This window comes from Castor canadensis, chromosome 6 (genome assembly GCF_047511655.1).
Source record: "Castor canadensis chromosome 6, mCasCan1.hap1v2, whole genome shotgun sequence".
Taxonomy (NCBI): Eukaryota; Metazoa; Chordata; class Mammalia; order Rodentia; family Castoridae; genus Castor; species Castor canadensis.
The window spans coordinates 98,027,315-98,045,218 of record NC_133391.1 but is presented as its reverse complement, the minus strand read 5'-3'; the positions used below and the strand labels follow the sequence as shown (position 1 = coordinate 98,045,218).

At 38.2% G+C, this 17,904-nt stretch overlaps 1 protein-coding gene across 1 annotated transcript in view; it reads left to right on the top strand.

The window, feature by feature from the left end:
• The first annotated feature begins 242 nt into the window (after nt 1-242).
• The window catches only part of Fam81b (family with sequence similarity 81 member B), a 47,517-nt gene continuing 29,855 nt past the window's right edge, over nt 243-17,904 (top strand). The window contains exons 1-4 of the mRNA XM_074077063.1: nt 243-252; nt 654-751; nt 4,039-4,103; nt 15,216-15,459. Of these exons, the coding sequence (XP_073933164.1) occupies nt 243-252; nt 654-751; nt 4,039-4,103; nt 15,216-15,459 (417 nt within the window). The remainder of the gene's footprint in view (nt 253-653; nt 752-4,038; nt 4,104-15,215; nt 15,460-17,904) is intronic.

Genomic DNA, 17,904 nt, shown 5'->3' with positions numbered 1-17,904 from the left:
CTAAAATCCCAGAGATTTTACGACTTAAAGTTGAGGCTGACCCCACTGACATCACAGATCCTTCCTCCTGCAGTCACAATGCTGCTAAGCCACCCCTGGGAAGATGCCTCAGAGATGAAGACTTCAGTTAGTATGCAATCAAGATTCTTTAGTGTTTTGGCTTTCTAAGAAAAAAATAATAAACTTCTGTTCCCTTTCAAACAATAAATTCAACAAAAAATAAAGCTGGAAAATCAAGCTTCATGAGTTCAGGTATTTATGTCATGGACTATTCCAGACCTTTCAATTTCACTCTTCCCTACATTACTTGTATTTCTTATTACATATAAACAAAGTAATAAATCCCCAGAATGACATCCAGATGGCGTGGGCACTGCAGAGTAGATTATTCCCCATTATTTTAAGATTGTTTGATGTCAACAAAGTTCCTTAACGTCATGGAAGTGCCTGTGAGAATATGCTCTGCTAGCTGACTATGGGTGTGATGTGGACATGGGGGACAATGTCGGATGGGGTGGAGGGAAGAGGACAAGTGTAAAATAAATCCAAAGCCTCCCTTTAAGTTTTACCATGCCTTCAATAAAAAACATACGACCAATGCAAAACTTCACCTGCCATAGTTCCTGGCCTGACTCTGAATTCTGGTTGCTTAGATACAGATGTAAACAAAAGTGCCTCCCCAACTGCAGAGGAACAGCCGGAGGAAACTGATGGCCCCCTTCCTGGCACAGACAGTGACCAAGAAAATAAAGCAAGTACTTTTAGATATTCATATTAAAAATGGACTATTTTGCTCAGCTTTTTCAAAGCTTAGGGTTGCTTAGAGAGTTTGAAGCAATTCTGAAAGAATGGTTTGTCCTTTTCAGTCTTCCAACACTCTGTGTTTATTCTACCTCAACAAAATGACTGATGACAGCAAGGCTAAAAATAAAAATCTCAAATTTTAAATACATTAATCGGACTGACTTATATATAGTGCTACATTTTTAAAAATTTGATAATGATTTATTTTTATGAAGATTCAAAAGGAACCATCATAAACTCAAGGTGTAGATTTTATCATTAACAAGAAAAAAAAGAATAGTACTTGTTATATCTTCACCAGCAATTAAAAAGGCCATTCTAAGAAAACAATGTTTTTAGACTTTGGTAATTTTCCTAACTAGTGAGTATATTCTCTTTTTATGGAAAGAGCTAGCCAAAAGCTCTATATCAAGCACTGACTTATCTACTGACTGTACCACACTGTGTGATTTTAGGTGATTGCCTAACCTCAGTTTCTTCTTTTACAAAATGGGCTGTTTAGGCCAAAGTTGTCATGGGGATTGAATAAACCACTTAGGTAAAGTGCTAGCAGTCAGGAAGGGTTCCATCAACAGCTATGATGTGATTATTATCATTAATTTGATCTAAGCAAGTCTATTACTTCTCTGATCCTTAAGTTCTTTACCTATAAAAATAATCACCCTAAATGCTTTCCATAACATGAAAAATGTTAAAGTAACTGATGTTATCCATAATGTAAAAATAATTATACCCACTTTATAGGGCTACTGGTAGAATGAAATTGCATTATATACAAGAAGGACTTTGTAGTCTAAAACCATAAGAATTACAACACTTTAAAGTGTTATGAAAATGAAGAAAATGACTCAGAGGGAAAAAAAATCCCATAACTACCAAATTGTTTGACTGTGAAACATTGTTTTCAACATATAATCACATCCTAGCCTGTAGAAATGGGATGAAAAAGTACCAACTCCTCTACTCAATCAGCAAAGTTACAAAAATTAAAATACTAGTGGGGAGGTGACCAAAAACACCAAAAAAAAAATTTTAAATCCTGGCTTAGACACATAAAAATGCATTAAAAAGGAAATAATTTTACCACAGTGGTAATTGTACCACAATGGCAATTGTACCACAATGGTCTTTGTCTAGAATAATAAATAAGAATTTTTTTCCTCTAATCTTTCAATTTTCTACACTTTTCCAGCTTTTCCTCCATCATTACGTTTAACATTTGTCACTATAAGTATACTTTAAGTGTGTGTGGCCAGGCTCAGTGGCTGAGGCCTGTAATCCTAATTACTTGGAAGCTAGAGATTGGAAGGGACAAAGTTCCAAGCTAGCCCAGGCAAAAAGTTCATGAGACTCTGTCTTAACCAATAGCAGGGCACACCTCTGTCATCTCAGCTACACAGGAAGCATAAATAGGAGTTACCGTAATTGAGGCTGGCCTGGGCAGAAACTCAAGACTATCCCCAAAGTAATTAAGTCAAAAGGGGCTGGGGGCATGGTTCAAGTGGTAAAGTGCCTAGTAGCAAGTGTAAGTTCCTGAATTCAAACCCCAGTACCACCATTAAAAAAAATGTATGTGTGTGTATTGTATTTTTTGAGAAGATGCTATTTGTGATTTTTCAAATAATACAAAAATTAATAAAGTAGAGGCTGGTGGCATAGCTGAACAGTAGAGTTACCTGCCTGGCAAGTGTAAAGCCCTAAGTTTGAATCCCAGCACCACCAAAAACATTAATAAAATATCTCACATACTCACACACTGTTACACTTCAGAAGGAGAAAGAAAGCCAGTCATTCACTGATCTTGGACACAGTATTCATGATGCCTTTTCATTCCACAAATACAAAAGGTTATTAGTTGCCAACATATACCAAAACCAGACTCCCACTGGCCCCAGGGGCAGTGGAGAGATGAGAAAGAGAGAACTGGATGCAGTAGGTGAGGAGACCACGACCCAGTCCTGTGCCAGCAGGAAACAGGAGCCACAAGAGTTGACAAGGCAGATAGCTAGTCGGGTCCTCCAGGGAACTGGAAAGATATTTAGAGCATACACACTGAGTGACCAGTCGATCCATAGATTCATTCACCGGGGGGGGGGGGGGGGGGGGGGGGGGGGGGGCTGGGCTGAGGACCATCCAGCCTCTTGCAGACTCCACTCAGCAATGAGGAGGGCCCAAGCACCGTCGTGGCGGCTCACTGATTCCACTCTGATCAGCCTCCAGACTGTTGGGTTGCCCATTACCAAGTGGGTTGGGTCAGGAGAGCATGACTATGGCTTCAAATTTATAATCCTCTTTCCTCCACCTCTTGAGTGCTGGGATTACAGAGGTTCACCACCACACCTGGCTGTATGTGGATCTTAACATATTCTTCCATCATTCTAGTATTCATTAATATAAACCAAGAAAAAGTACCCTAGGATTATAGCTTGTTAATTTTTTTTAGCTGAGGTAGAATACCACTCACATTCTCCCTTTTGAATCCAGTTCAGTTCCTGCTTATTAAAATTAGGATAAAACTGTGCTCTTTTTAAACTTAAAAAAACAAAAGATCTTTAGAGTTCTTAGCATTTTTAGCACTTACTACAAAACAGTGAGTACATTTGATATCTTCTTTCCTCAGAAAAATGTTGCCAAATAATTAACCTTCATCCAAACAGAACTTTCTAGAAATACAACTTTAATGGATGAGGTTGTCAGCTAAGTGTGCATATGACCAACTATGATAAATACTAATAAATTATGTATACAGCTGTGTTTTGTGCTTTTGTTTCTCATTGACTATAAAATATGGCATCCAGGTTTCTTAGAAAATTGCTTGGATAGGCTGGTTTTCTAATCTGCAGCTGTAGTTTTGAAAATCAGTTGATTCCCCTAGGAAATCAACATGTCAGGAATAACTTGCTCTGGGAGAACTTGTTTCATAACTCAGTCAGTAATTGCTGCATATTTTATTTAGGAATTATCTAGGAATAATCTATGGACTTGAGTTTTCTAAAAAGTCTTTCCTGATGTGACATCACATCTATGAAATCCAGCTCTCTAGTGTCTCCACCAGAACTTAATTTTTATTTTAGTCATTAGCAAAACAAGTGGGGCACATGCAAGACTAACTGGGCTTATGGTCTATGGTATACATTTTTTTTCAAAAAATAAAGCATTTATTTAAGGATAAAATGATAAGAGTAGCCAGCATAACAGCAGATAATATATTTTAAATCATGACCTTTGTTTTAGGTAAGATTTTCTCCAGCCAAAATGTCAACCAAGAATTCTACAGATCTAGTTGAATATGTTGACAAGTAAGTCTATAAATTACTGGTTTTAACTACTTACTGCATTTAATGATTCAGTGAGAGATTAAGGTGCTTGGTAAGACTTCTGAATTCATCTAAATTAGTTTTCTACTTTCAGAATAGCCTAAACCACCTCAGGAAGATGAACCTGTCCATCCTACTCCTTTCTGACTAGCAGAACTACCAGATTTTACTGCATTCTTTTTAAGTGACTTCCACAGATCCCTGTAGATTTATGGGTAAAATAATGAAAGAGAGGGAACAGATGGCATATGATAACATCAGATATAGCAAACTATGACTTCCAAAATAAACCAAAGAGATCTGTTAACACTTCATGATAAATAACCTTGCACATTTATAATATTATTGACATAGACATATTGTCCCAAAGATCTGAGAATTCTAGTTTGTAAAGGTGGGATTTCAGAGGTAATGTATACTGGTTTGTGTTGTCTTCTATTCAGCGTATCAGTCATCACTGGTCTGATGTTCCCACTAATATCTTCACGCCTTTAAGGATTTAATCTCAGTCCTTCCACTAATTTGCTCAGTCAGTTCCATAAAGTTTTTAGGTTTTAGTTCTTTCTTTTCATTTGCAAAATGAGGAAGTTGGACTAGATGCTCTCAAGGGTGCACTGCAGCTTTAAAATAATTCTGATTCTAAAATATATATCATAAGCACAGAAGAAAATGAGCAAATAAGTAAAATGAGTTGATATGAAGAGAAAAATCTAAATATTAGGCTTGGATTTTTAAATTTAATTGTCTTTAACAATGAAAATAATAAAATTTTAAATTCTGATTTCATCACAATAGTTCCACAGTTAAGAATTCCCATTCCTTAGCCAATTAAATTTAATATTCCAATAATCTCATATCTCAGTCCCTCTTTTCATACTCCCCTTAACTTGTAATTGCTTATGTGACTATGATGAATCTATAATTTAGAAAAATAAGAACCAAACATGGAAAAGGACTTTTCAATGTTTAAAAAGATTGGATAAATGGAACTTTTTCTGAGTTAAGGACAAATGTGGTACATACAAAAATAATTCTAAATGAACATATTAGCTTAACTTTACCATCCAAAGGAAAAAGGGAGACTGGTTTCCCCCTGACTCCACATGACAAATGGAAACTTGACCTATCAAGATAATTCCAATAGGAACCCAAGTGGATTTGTTTAGTACAGTGACCTGCATTCCAGGAGATAAGAGAATAAATTCCTGGAGTGGGTAACAAACTTAAGAAATCCAAGAATTTTTTTGGTATCTTGGATTTCAGAGAAATTGAAATTAAGACAAAAGGACTAGAGTATCTAATTGTGAATGAGAGCATGGTAAAGATTATCTGATCTCCAACATTCATTTCTACTGTGGTCTCTCTCATACCCTTTCTCTTATGTCTAAATCAAACATCTCTTTCTATTTAGCACCTGAGATGGTTGGTTCCCTCTTTGGTCTCCATCATCTAATCTCTCTGTATGGCTGCAATTCCCTAAAGACAAGGACTTATATGCCTTATGTTTCTTTATTCACCTACAGTAGCTTGTCATGGCACATTGGATATCAATTCCTGGTAAACTGTGGTTGACAGATTGAATGGATAGTTTGGATAGAAAATTGAATTGTGAGAGCTCTTCATAAAGCAGTAGACTTATGGGTTGCTGACTTACTGGAAAAGCAAAATGTCATCACTGCAGAATTTTAAATTGATTTATTTAATCCAATAAAGTAAATATAAAAACAAGTTTTTAAAGTAACTATACCCTTCAAAGCATACCATTCACTGGGTGGCACCACAAGTACTGGCAAGCAAACAGGGTATTAGACAGTTAAAGGTCATTATCAATTCATTAAACTACCTAATATTTATTACATATTCTGAGTGATTCAGCCTCATCCATTTACAGGTAATACTCAGAACAAATAATAACACCCCAAAAAAGCAAAAATCCAACAACAAAGGCCAGGCACAGTGATTCTTACCTCAACCTCAATTATTTCAAAGGCAGAGGTCCAGCCAGGGAAAAAGTGCAAGACCCTGTCTGAAAAACAAACTGAAAGCAAGTGTGAGAGCATTTGCCTAGCAAGGATGAGGACCTGAGTTCAAACCCAATTGCTACCAGAAAAAAAAAAAATTTAAATCCAACAACCAAAGAGGTAATGCCTTTCCTACGGAAAAGGTTGGGCCAGAGAGAGATACATTAAGAAGACAGTCTGACTGATTGTGTTAACAAAACGGCCTTCTTGCCCTCAGGCAGTGGGAGCAATGCCCACACATTAAATACTTGTTAAATGTTGGGTCGCATCCAATTCATGGGGAAAGGGTGTCAGAATGCTTGCATCTACTGACAGGAAGATTATTAAAGGCAGTAATTCTGATTTGTTCAAAATGAGCAGACATCCAGTGATTTTTATGACTACATCCTATGCCCATTTAAGCTTACCTGAGCAGAAACATAGCAAAGCCGAGTTTCTTGGCATTTTTCATCTGCTGGTGGAAGGAGCATTAATTGAAGCCAGGACACCTCAGATATACTTTGGAATCTGCCTCCAATCAACTATGCCACCTGGAGAATAAGAACACCTCTTCTCTGAGCAATCCCTGTTTGCTCTACAAAACAGAGTGGGGTTTCCAGTGATCAGTAATGAGCACTTGCTACTTCTCATCTCTGCCCATTTCTCAGCAATTACTCAGCATTTCTGTGTAATAAAGTAGATGGCTAAGAATTAACAACATTCATTATTCTCCCACAGGATTTAATTTTGAATGGAAAACAAATTGTGCTCATAAATCTCTTTTTATTTTTCTTTCATTGACTTTCCCGGTGGGAAATCCCTCACTATGGAGTCAAATACTTTCTAAGGTTTGTCCTAGCCCTCAGATTCTTTGGTCTTCAAAAACTTCAAAACCCATTTATTTACCTAACAAATGTTTATTAAGCACATTCTATATAGCACTACTGCACTAGGCCCCTGGAGAGCCACATGAATAAACTAGACAAAGGTTCCTGCCTCACAGAGCTTCCAATACAAGAAGAGACACACATTGCTAGACAGCCTGGTTAGGGTAAGCCTTGCTGAGAACTGGTATTTGAGCCAAGACCAGGGCGTGAGGAATTTGGCCACATAGATATTTTGAGGAAGAGCAAAGTTTCTAAGATAGCAATGTAAATAGGGTGATGATGGCTGGAGTAAAAAAGGACAGAAAAGCTAATTTGAGCTATGAAGTTTCAGGATTTGCTTTGAAGGTCTCCTGACAGAATGATTTCTGAGTCTTTCCTGCCCATGGGGGAGCTCTAAATTTCCTATACACAAAGGACACCAGAGAAAGGAAATTGTTTCATACTGAGCAGTTGCCCAGGCTGGACTATGGCCAATGTATGTATCTCTGTAATTCATTTTGGGAAGATGAGGGTCTGGCTGACAGCCAAAGAATCTTGTTTAAAATTTGGGTTCATAAAACTTTTAGCAAGTCAAATGGGCACAATAATAAATGATTAATAATTTCTCGTTGTGTGTAGAATATGGCATTCAGGGTCTGAAAGCATTCATTTCCAAGACTTTTTTTAGCACCATGGAAGACGTTTTATTACATCATGATTCACTGCTTTATTACTACATCATAAAGACGGATACTTCACAGTACAGTACATGAGAAAGAAGACCAAAAAAAAAAAAAAAATCCTCTGTTAAGCTTTCTATTGATAAGTCATGTTACACTGCATAGCTCTGCCATCAGCCACAACACAAACTTTTATTCTCTCATCTTCTCCCACTGACCCCTGCCTGTGATGGGCAAGTTGCTGGCTGTGAGTTACACAGCCATAGGAACTGGGCATTACCCATGATGACTCCCAAATTCATCAGGGCAAGGCTACTCAGATAACTCACAGTTCCTCATGCCCAGGGGCCTCTCCATTCTTGCCACATCTAACAGCTTCTGCTCAAGTAAAGGAGCCCACGGAGGTCAGGCTGAAGCCCATCTCAGTCCTCTACAGGGATTGACTCAGTGAGGAGAGATGTGAGCCAGCCAGGGATAGGTAACTAGGGTACAAACTCACATGACGTCAGACGCAAGCTACATACCAAGAAGCAGAGGAACAAACACACCTACCTCTCTGAGAAAAGTGCAAAGGTATCAGGAAGAGCCACTCAGTGGCCTAAGCAAAGCTGATGCAAGGTAGGGGAGAGAGAAAAGCTGTGTTAAAATGTTTCCCAGCTGAGTTATTGATAACCTCCAAGCCTCAGTCTGAGAAAAATTTTACTTATGCCACCAAAATGAAATGAAGCTTGTGATCATGATATGTTGACTACAAGCACTATATAGAAATGTGATGTTGTTATAAGTTCCTTGCATTTCTCCTGCTTTAGGACTTCCTGTCAAATAACTTACCATTCGTATTAATTTCCCAGGACTGCTATAAGATAGTACCACAAACTGGGTGGCCTAAAACAATTGTGAGAGAATTGTATCATCTCACAATTCTGGAGGTTTGAGGTTCAAAGTCTAGGAGTCAGCAGGATAGGTTCCTTCTGAGATCTGAGGGAAAACTGTACCTCTGTACCACCTAGCTTCCAGTGACTGCTGGCAATCCCTGGCTATGCTTGGGTGACAGATGTATTACTCCAGTTTCTGTCTTCACTTGACTGCCTTCATGAAACGATACCAGTCATGCTGGATTAGGGTTCCACCCTACTAATTACATCTGCAAGGACCCTTTTTCAAAATAGTCACATTCTGAGATGCTAGATGTTAAGACTTAAAATGTATCTTTTGGGGAAGACACAATTCAGCCCAAAATGCCATCTAGTAATTACAAATAATTACAAAAACACAGGCTTACAACACTTTACACTTCCCGAAGAACTTCAGGTACGTTATTTAAACCGATCCTCTCTACAGCTGGGTAGGGCAGGAGTCATTCTCTCCATAAGACAAAAGAAGCACTACTTCTGGCCACCTAACAGAGGTTCAAGGCAGAGACAGAACTTAAGTCAGGTCTTCTAACTCCACATACAGTATTTTTTTTAACTTGGACACTCACATTAAACACACACCTTACAGAAGAGTACAGTTATATGGGAAAGTGTCTCAAGAAGCCTGCCAAGCATGATAGGAACTCCAAACATCAAAATGACTTGCTGCTGTGGCTTACATATGTTTTGCTGGTACATGTGACCCAGACATCCATCCTACCTCCACTCATGCAGGAGCTCTGTCTTGATGCCTTCACCAGAAAGGAAGGCTATTCATACCAAAATTATTAATTTTGCAATTTTATAAAAATTTTACCAAATGCCTCATAGAGTGCACAAGCTTTCATGGGAAACATCAGAACCACTCTCTCTAGTCTCTTCTTCACTAGGCCACTATTTTGAGTCATCTCTTTTCCAGGCGCTTCCTTGTTTGTGCTCTATGCTGGCCCAACCTTGCTGGCTTTGGCCTTCTTTCTGAACTACACCCACTTCCCCCATGCACAAATTGCCCCCGTCATCCCTCGGGACCACTCAGCCATGGAGGCTCCTATAACTACCAGAATCCATGTGATAGGTTGGTTATAAACAAGCAATGGAGAAACTCTAGAAAATATTTTTTTCTATCTCATCATTCCCTACCACTCAGAATATTTTGGGGCATCAAAATAGTCTCTAAAATTTTACTTTACATTTTTTGCAGGACTCTATGCATTCAGAACATAACTAGCCACAAAATAGATCAAGAAAACGTAGAAAGGTTTATTATGCCTTTTTGTGTTCTGAAAGAGACTTTAAGTTTTCAAATTCTTGTCTGAGTATTACAGGTTTCAAAAATGGTTATCAGAATCTCCTAAGTAAATTTAGTGCTCTCTTCACAAGGACAGAACAGGCAGCAAAGTGAGAGGCTCGTGTACCAATGCCTCTGCCAGCTACAGCACAGCTGGTGTAAGTCACACTGAACTGTAGAGAAACAGAACTCAGAGTTTGTGGAAAATCTGTTCAAATTCAGTTGTCAGCTACACAATCAGTGATCTAAGCAAAGCCCAAATCCCTCTCTCTGAAAAGATCTCCTAGGAGTTCTTTCTCCTGTGATTAGTAACTCCATCTGGACTAGTCTGGAATATTCAGTTATCTCATTCCTTGCACGGTTAGATTTAGATAAAGGTCCCACTATTATAGCATACTAACAAAGCAGGTAGGTGTTTGTTTATTTGTACAATCATAGAGGCCACATCTTGCTGCTGGTGAAAGGCCTCAGGTTATAGCCTTTTGTGTTGTCTGGTGATTTGAAGAATAGTATTGTCAGGAATTTCTCTCAGAAGATGAGGAACATTCATGAGTTTGATCTGACAGTTGCTTTAAAAAGCGCAATTGGTAAACAATACTCCCTTTCCATATGGCAGTGAAAATTGGAAAAAATACTTATATTTTCTTATAGGAATCACGTAAATAAAACTAAACAGACTCACTTAATGCTTCCCCGAGCGTTATTAAAAAGCATATTTATGCTCCAATTGAAAGAAAATCTTAGGCATAGAAAAACTCCAAAACGGCTCTCCATTTAAACATAAAATCACTTAAAAACAAACCTTAAAAACTAAAGGGAAAGAATTATCTCCAGTCCGGCATTTGTATAAGTCCCTTAATGTCTCCCTGGTTTCAGACAAATACATTTGCATGGGAGTAGCCGCTGCTCTCCTCAGAGGCTTCCCTCAGCATGTCATACAGAAACACCACCGTGGCAGCCCCCTACCACAGGCGGGACAGGCAGGCATGTGAGCAGGGGACCTGCTCCACCAGTCCCTTTCTGGCTTAGGTCTGCTTCCTCATTGCTATTTTTGGGTACAGTCTTCCTATCAGTTTATAGCACACACACACACCACAGGAGTGAATGCACTTGGGCCCCTCCTAACCCCAGGTAGTGATGGCATTGGTTTCACATGTTATCTCAGAACTTACAACCAGACAGCAAAGTAGGCCCTGATTAAACATCAGGCAACTGAAACACTTGGCCGGTGAGTGGGGAGCCTGCACTCCACCCTCAGTCTCTGTTGCTTTCCAACTTTCCAAGCTGCTTCCGAACATCTGCTGAACTCACTTGAGAGCTCACATTTTACACTTCAGCACTCCATTGCATACCCTGTCTTTTATTACTCACGGATTCAAGTGACAGTGTTGAACAAGTCATGGTGCTCAATCTTCAAAATACATTAGAATCACCTAAGTGCCTGCAGGAGACACAGGCTTGCTCTTGCTCTCTCAGCCAGCCCCAGGAATATGGCTCTGTGATGGTGCCAAGGAATCTGTGTTTTAGCAACTTCCCTGTCTTCCCCAGTATCTTTATAAGAACTACTGAATTAGACTAAATCCCTTGAGGGACAGAACCATTATACACTGTATGTGGCCTAGAGTTGATATTTAATAAATACTTACTAACCGATATATTTTTTAAGGATGAGTTACTAGACATAGATACCATGCTTTTAACTGCATATAACAGTTAATTTAATGAGTTAATACCATCAAGCAGCCAGGTGTTTTCTATCCTTCTTCCCTGCCATCCTCTTTTCCCTAATGATCACAAGATAGCTTCAGTAATCCCAGACATCACACATAGCCCCAACAACATCCAGCAAAAAATAAGGAGGTTTCTTCTCATATATCCCTGTCCTCCTCACCCCCTTTTACTGGGGCTCAAATCAGGGCTTCATGCTTGCTAGGCAGTCTCTCTACAACTTGAGCCACATCACCAGTTCTTTGGCTCTGGTTATTTTGGAATTAGGGTCTCGCTTTTTGCCCAGCCTAGCCTGAACCACTATCCTCCTATTTATGCTTCCGACAGTATCTGGGATGACAGGCACGTGCCACAACACCCAGCTTTTTCTGTTGAGATAGGGGGGAAGTCTTGTGAACTTTTTGCCAAGGCTGTCCTGGAACCACCATCCTCCAGATCTCGGTCTACCACATTGCTGGGATGACAGGTATGAGCCACCAGCACCCGCTCAGCTGGTATGTCCCCTTCTCAAAGGCAAAGAAACTCTACCCTGAAGCAAGTTTCTTCTTGTATCTCCTTAGCCAGAATTCCTTCACATGCTTCTACCTAGACCAATTGCATCTCAACACAAAAGAATGGGACCATAATTAGTTTAACCCTACAAAAGGACATCAATGGCAAGCAGATTAATCAAAGCAGGCAGAAATGGGGGAGAGGGGCTATTCAGAAGGTAACCAATAAATAGTGCATGCCACAGTGAGAAAAGTTCTAAATTTGAGGGGAAGGAATGCAATGTAACTTACACGCATCTGTCTAGAACTGAAGATGAGATGAAATACCTTCACTGGCAACCCAGAATACAGACTGTCTAGAGGCCAGAAAGCAGCACACTCAAAGAAAATAATGAGTAAATCTGCAGTCCCCTGCTAGGTGATGTGTCACCATCTGCAGGGCCTGGCATTCTCTTCCTTTCTGCCTCTGACTCACACACCCAATCAGGGTAGCACTGTCAGCATGGGGAGATGGGAGGGAGGAATGCTACATAATGAATGCTCCTAGAACTATACTGTCCAATACAGTAGCCACTGGCCACATGTGGCCACTGAGCATTTATGATGTGTCTAGTAAAAAATGATGTGTTTTATAAGTATAAAATACACAGTATATTTCAGAGATTTGTTATAAAAATAATGTAAAATTTCATCTTGATTTATGCTACAATGACATTGAAAACATAAAACATTAAATAAAATATATTGAAATTTGATAAAATTTCCTTTAAAAGTTATTTAAAGTTTCTTAAAAACTTTTCCAAATGTGGCAACTAAAAATTATCAGTTTTATGTCAACTTGCATTATATGCCTTTTGGAATGTGTTTTAAGAAGTTGAAGTTACAAAGCTACTGAATTAAAAAGAAGTACCACGTCACCACATCTTCTCTATCTATGTAGCATAACCCCTTCTTCCTCCTTTGTGCTCCCACCAGTTTGTTGATGGTCACTGGTCAGTGAAAGCCCTGCCTTTTTTACAACACTCATCTATCATGATGACATTTTTTGCTAACTTTAGCCAGTTTTGGCACTGCCCAGCAGAAAGCAGATTACCAACAGGGAAGAAAACATGTCTTACTTTTTGAATTCCTTTAACCATGATGTTTATTGTAAGAAAGAAATTGCATAGGCAAATGTCACTGGTGCCAATCCAGCACATACACATCTTTGGCAATAAAAGCTCCAATTTTTCTTAAAGCTATAGTGTGCTCAGTTTTGGGGTTTTTTTTTTTAAGTTTCAGGAGGTAACAATATGGCACAGTTTCAACCAATTAAATATGGACAGAAGTGTCATAATGAGTCATAGAAAAACTTTTTCTTGATTTAAAAAAAGGAAGAATAGGACAAACTCAGCAAGGACACACATTTTATTCTTTGTCCCTGGTCTTTTCTGTTTGGAATATGGATGGGAGAACTCCAGGTGCATCAACAACCTCAAGACTCTAAGAGTCAAGGCACTGAGGTATACCAGGAAGCCAGAAGGAGCCTGGGTGCTTGATGACCTCCTTGGTCAGCTGCACTAGCCCTAGGCCCTCTATCTCTAGATTTCTTGTTATATAAGTCAAATAAACCCTTTTGTTTAAGTGACTATTCATTATGCACAGCCAAATACAATGCTAGCTGATAATGTCAGTCTTCAGAAAATTATAATGTTCACAATCTAGCCCTAAATTCTTCTGTCCTTAGGATGTTCTCACTTCCAAAGAAAACAGCCCATGACAAATAGTTATTCTGGCTCATGTATTGGGAATAAGTGTGCACTATTTGGTCACAACTTTTTAGAATCTAGCACCTATAGCAACTCAAAAAAAGATAAGTGCTATGTATCTATAATCTATATAAGTACATAGATATAAATTGATATTTCCTAGAGCACAGGACTTTGTCTGTCTTATTCATCATTTTGTTCTCAGGTCCTAACAAAGGTTAAATCACCTTCTTCTAAGGTGCCATCTCCTTCTAGTGACATTCATAAAATAGCATGTTACCATTCAGAGGTAGCATCATGAAAACCATCTTAGGCCAGGTTTTAGGATAACTGAATCTGTGGCTCTGAAACATCTCTAAAAACAAAAGTTCATGCAAAAGCTCAGTGTGTTAAACAGGTAAGACTGAAGAGAGAAAACCCAAAGTTCCTCCATTTGGCCATAAGATAATAAAAAGTGCCCAAGAAATTCAATAGCACTACAAAAAAGTTTAAAGTCTACTTTTAACTCTGTTATGTAGATATAATGGAATATTAGCCTGGAAAGAGGTCAGAAATCAGTGCACACAGAACTTTGGAAGTGAACTATATTCAGGGACCATACAACCAAATGCTTCAGCTATGGGCCTTGGACGACCTTGGACCAGCATTTAGCTATTTTCCTTACCTGTAAAATTAGTATAGTACTACTAGACATTAATATGTTAATATACAATGTAAGTTGCCAAGAGAAGGATATTGCATGCAATGTTTTCCAAATTTATTTGACCATAAAATTCTTTTTTGCTGACTACTATTTTAAGACATACCCTTTGGGAAACTCTCTAACACAGTCACCTTTGCATTTTTAAAGATATAAGAATTTGGATTTTTTCTAGATTAAAGTAGGCTTTTAATATAAGGGTATATAAAGGCATAAGTCATAGAAGAAGGCTTCTAGAGTTTTTTGGGGTTTTTTTTTCTGTTTTTTTGTTTTGTTTGCAGTACTGGAGTTTGAACTCAGGGTCTCACACTTGCTAGGTAGGTGCTCTACTGCTTAAACCAGTCCACCAGCCCTGGAAGAATATCTTCTAATATCTCCCTTTATAGATTCCCCAACCACTATCAATTTGGCTTTAAATTTTGCCATCATTATATATTCAAAAATTTCTGCTTGGGAAACAGGAAAAAATGAATGATACAAGAGCAAGATCTTGTATCAGGTCTTGATGCAGATCTGTTTCTTAGATAATCCATAAAACAAGCTTCCAACATGAATGCTGTTAAAGCCCTACCAAACTTCTCACAAGGGGAAAAATGGAGTAGCAGTGAGGAGGCAAGTCTGGCTCCTAGCTCCTGAAGCTCATTCTTGTAATGCCATGGTATTTCCTTCTCCTGACCAGGGGTCATCCTTCTCTACCTGTCATTCCAAACATCCAGTCAAGTCAGCTGGAAGACAGACTGAACAATCAGGAACGCACTATAGCCTTTCTCCTTGAACAAGCCTTCCGCATCAAGGAGGACATCTCTGCTTGTCTCCAGGGGACCCATGGCTTTCATAAAGAAGAATCACTTGCCAGGAAGCTACTAGAAAGCCACATCCAGACCATCACCAGCATCGTCAAAAAACTCAGCCAGAATATTGAGGTAGCTCACTATTTCCATATGTTGACCGCATTGCTTGATAAAGAGTATTAACCACCAATGTCATTTGTCGACTATAGATAGAAATGTGTTTAAATGATTACAATGTAGTTCTCCACGGGAGAAACAGTTTAATTATTTGACTGCTCATTTATGCCAAAATGTAAAAGAAATTTCCATTCAAAAATATCATGTATCTATTTTGTGCCAGGAAAGACAATTGCTTAACATTATATCAAACATTAGGCTACAGGGCTTACTTTAGTCTAAATCTCCAAGATGTTATTAATAACTTCAAAGAGTCATTTTCATAATGCATAACAATGCTTGTTCATTGGCCCACACAACCTGACCCATCTCCCATCCCTCTCTTCTTCACTCTTGGCCACACTGACCTCCCAGTTATTCCCTATTATTTACTCAAATTGGACAATCTTCCTGTAGATATTCCTGTGAAATGTGATTTATTTTCTTCAGATTCTTGCTTAAATACCACCTTATATGAGAAGGTTTCCTTCGCACTCTATAAAGTAGCACTCCTCCTCACCCCAACAGTTTCAACCTCTCTTAAATTCTACATTTATCCATATAGCATTTATCACAACCTCCTATGATCTATGTTTGTCTATTGTTCATTTTCTCCTTCTAAAATGTAACCTTTGTAAGGGCAGGGACTTTGTTTCACTATTGAATCCCATGCCAGATAACAACAGTATCTAGTATACAGTCAGCCTTCTGTAAATATTTCTTGAGCAAGCAAATAAGTAAAAATGTCAAAGGAAAAATAATGTTTCTGATCAAAAAAGAAAATTCTTAAGCTAAATCAAGATAAACATGTCAGGTCTTTCAGGGTTTTAAAAGTGCACGTGCACAATGAATCTGGGGTAACAACTTTCGAGCAAGGGTCCAGAGAGCACACTTGAAGGAAACTGCCCAAAAACTTGTAGAATTATGAAAATTGATGACAATGCCCTTCCACAATAGTCACCCTTTTCTACTAACAGAGAGATTACTGTATTGTTGTTTTAAAAACAAACAAAAACAGAAAACCAAACAGCAGCATAGGATTAACCACAATGACTTGCTCATGAATCTGTATTTAAGGCCAAGAATATGTGTGCGTGTGTTTTCTGTGTGTAGGGTGTAACAGACCTCATAATGCGATGGAAAGAGTGCAGAAAGTTAAAACTCTTACAGACCTTTCTGAAATATGCTGTACTAGAATTGATAGATATTGAATCGACCCCCATGCCTGAAAAGGTCATGGTGATTAGGTATTCCAAGCATTACAACGTGTCTCAAAGGTGTGAAGAGGCAACAGCTCTGTGTCTTTTGACATGGCTACAAAATCCAGTATGTAGAGCAATAACTCTAAAACAAGATTGTCATTTACCCTTTGATACATCTTGATAATTGAAAAGAGAACAATATCCTCAGCAAAATGTTTCCAGGAATGTTCTGTATTTTGCTCTGAGCTGCCCTTACATAGTCGATCACACTTGTCAAATCTATCCAGACACACACGTTGGGCATTTTGATACATGTTAATTATACCCTAATAAAATACTCTTAGCCTTAAGAAGCAAATCGTTTCCAGACGCCTAGAATCTTTCTAAGAGTTCCTTTTTCTACAGTAATTGATTTTCAGATTATCTCTGAAAAGACAAAGAAAAAACATTTTCCCAAAACTATAAAACCTGAAAATCTTTACAACACTGTTGAGTGTTTGGTATATAAAGGGAAAATGAGGAGGACTAACTTGACTGTGTGGAAAAGTAACTTCTAAAAAATATCTTAGAACAAGGGGTATTCTTCAGTGATATAAATTAATCAGTGTATAAATCAATAAATTAATTTATTTTTAATTCAAAAGAGAATTTTATTTATAACAGTGCCTTACTGTGAGCTCCTCAACTTATGAAAGCAATGCTTGTTCATTATAATTATTTTGAAAGTTCAGAAAGAAATTTTAAAAAATTTCTCACAATTTAACCATCAAATGCCAATCTCTACAAACACCCAGCTGAATCTCCTGTAGTTCCTATAAATATTCCACTTAGGAGGTAGAGACTATTTTTTAGCAAAATCTTTAATATCAGAAACTCCTGTCATTAAAAGCACTTTGTATGGTATATACACAATGATTTGCTTAATTATTCTCTTCATGTTGAAATATCTTTGGGCATAAATATAAATTCACATTTGGACTATTTCCATAATATATATTCTTAGAAGTGGAATTACGAGGGTATGAACACCAGGAAAGCTCTTGATACATGTTGCAAAATTGGCTTCAAGAAGTTTGCAGTAATTATACTTCCATTATCATCATATGAGCGTGACTTTTTCACGGGGCCTATGCCACCATTGAGATTTATTGTTTTAACCTTTGCTATTTTATAGGGCAGAAATGAAGTCTTTCCCTTTTTCCTTCTTGAAGGTGTTTAA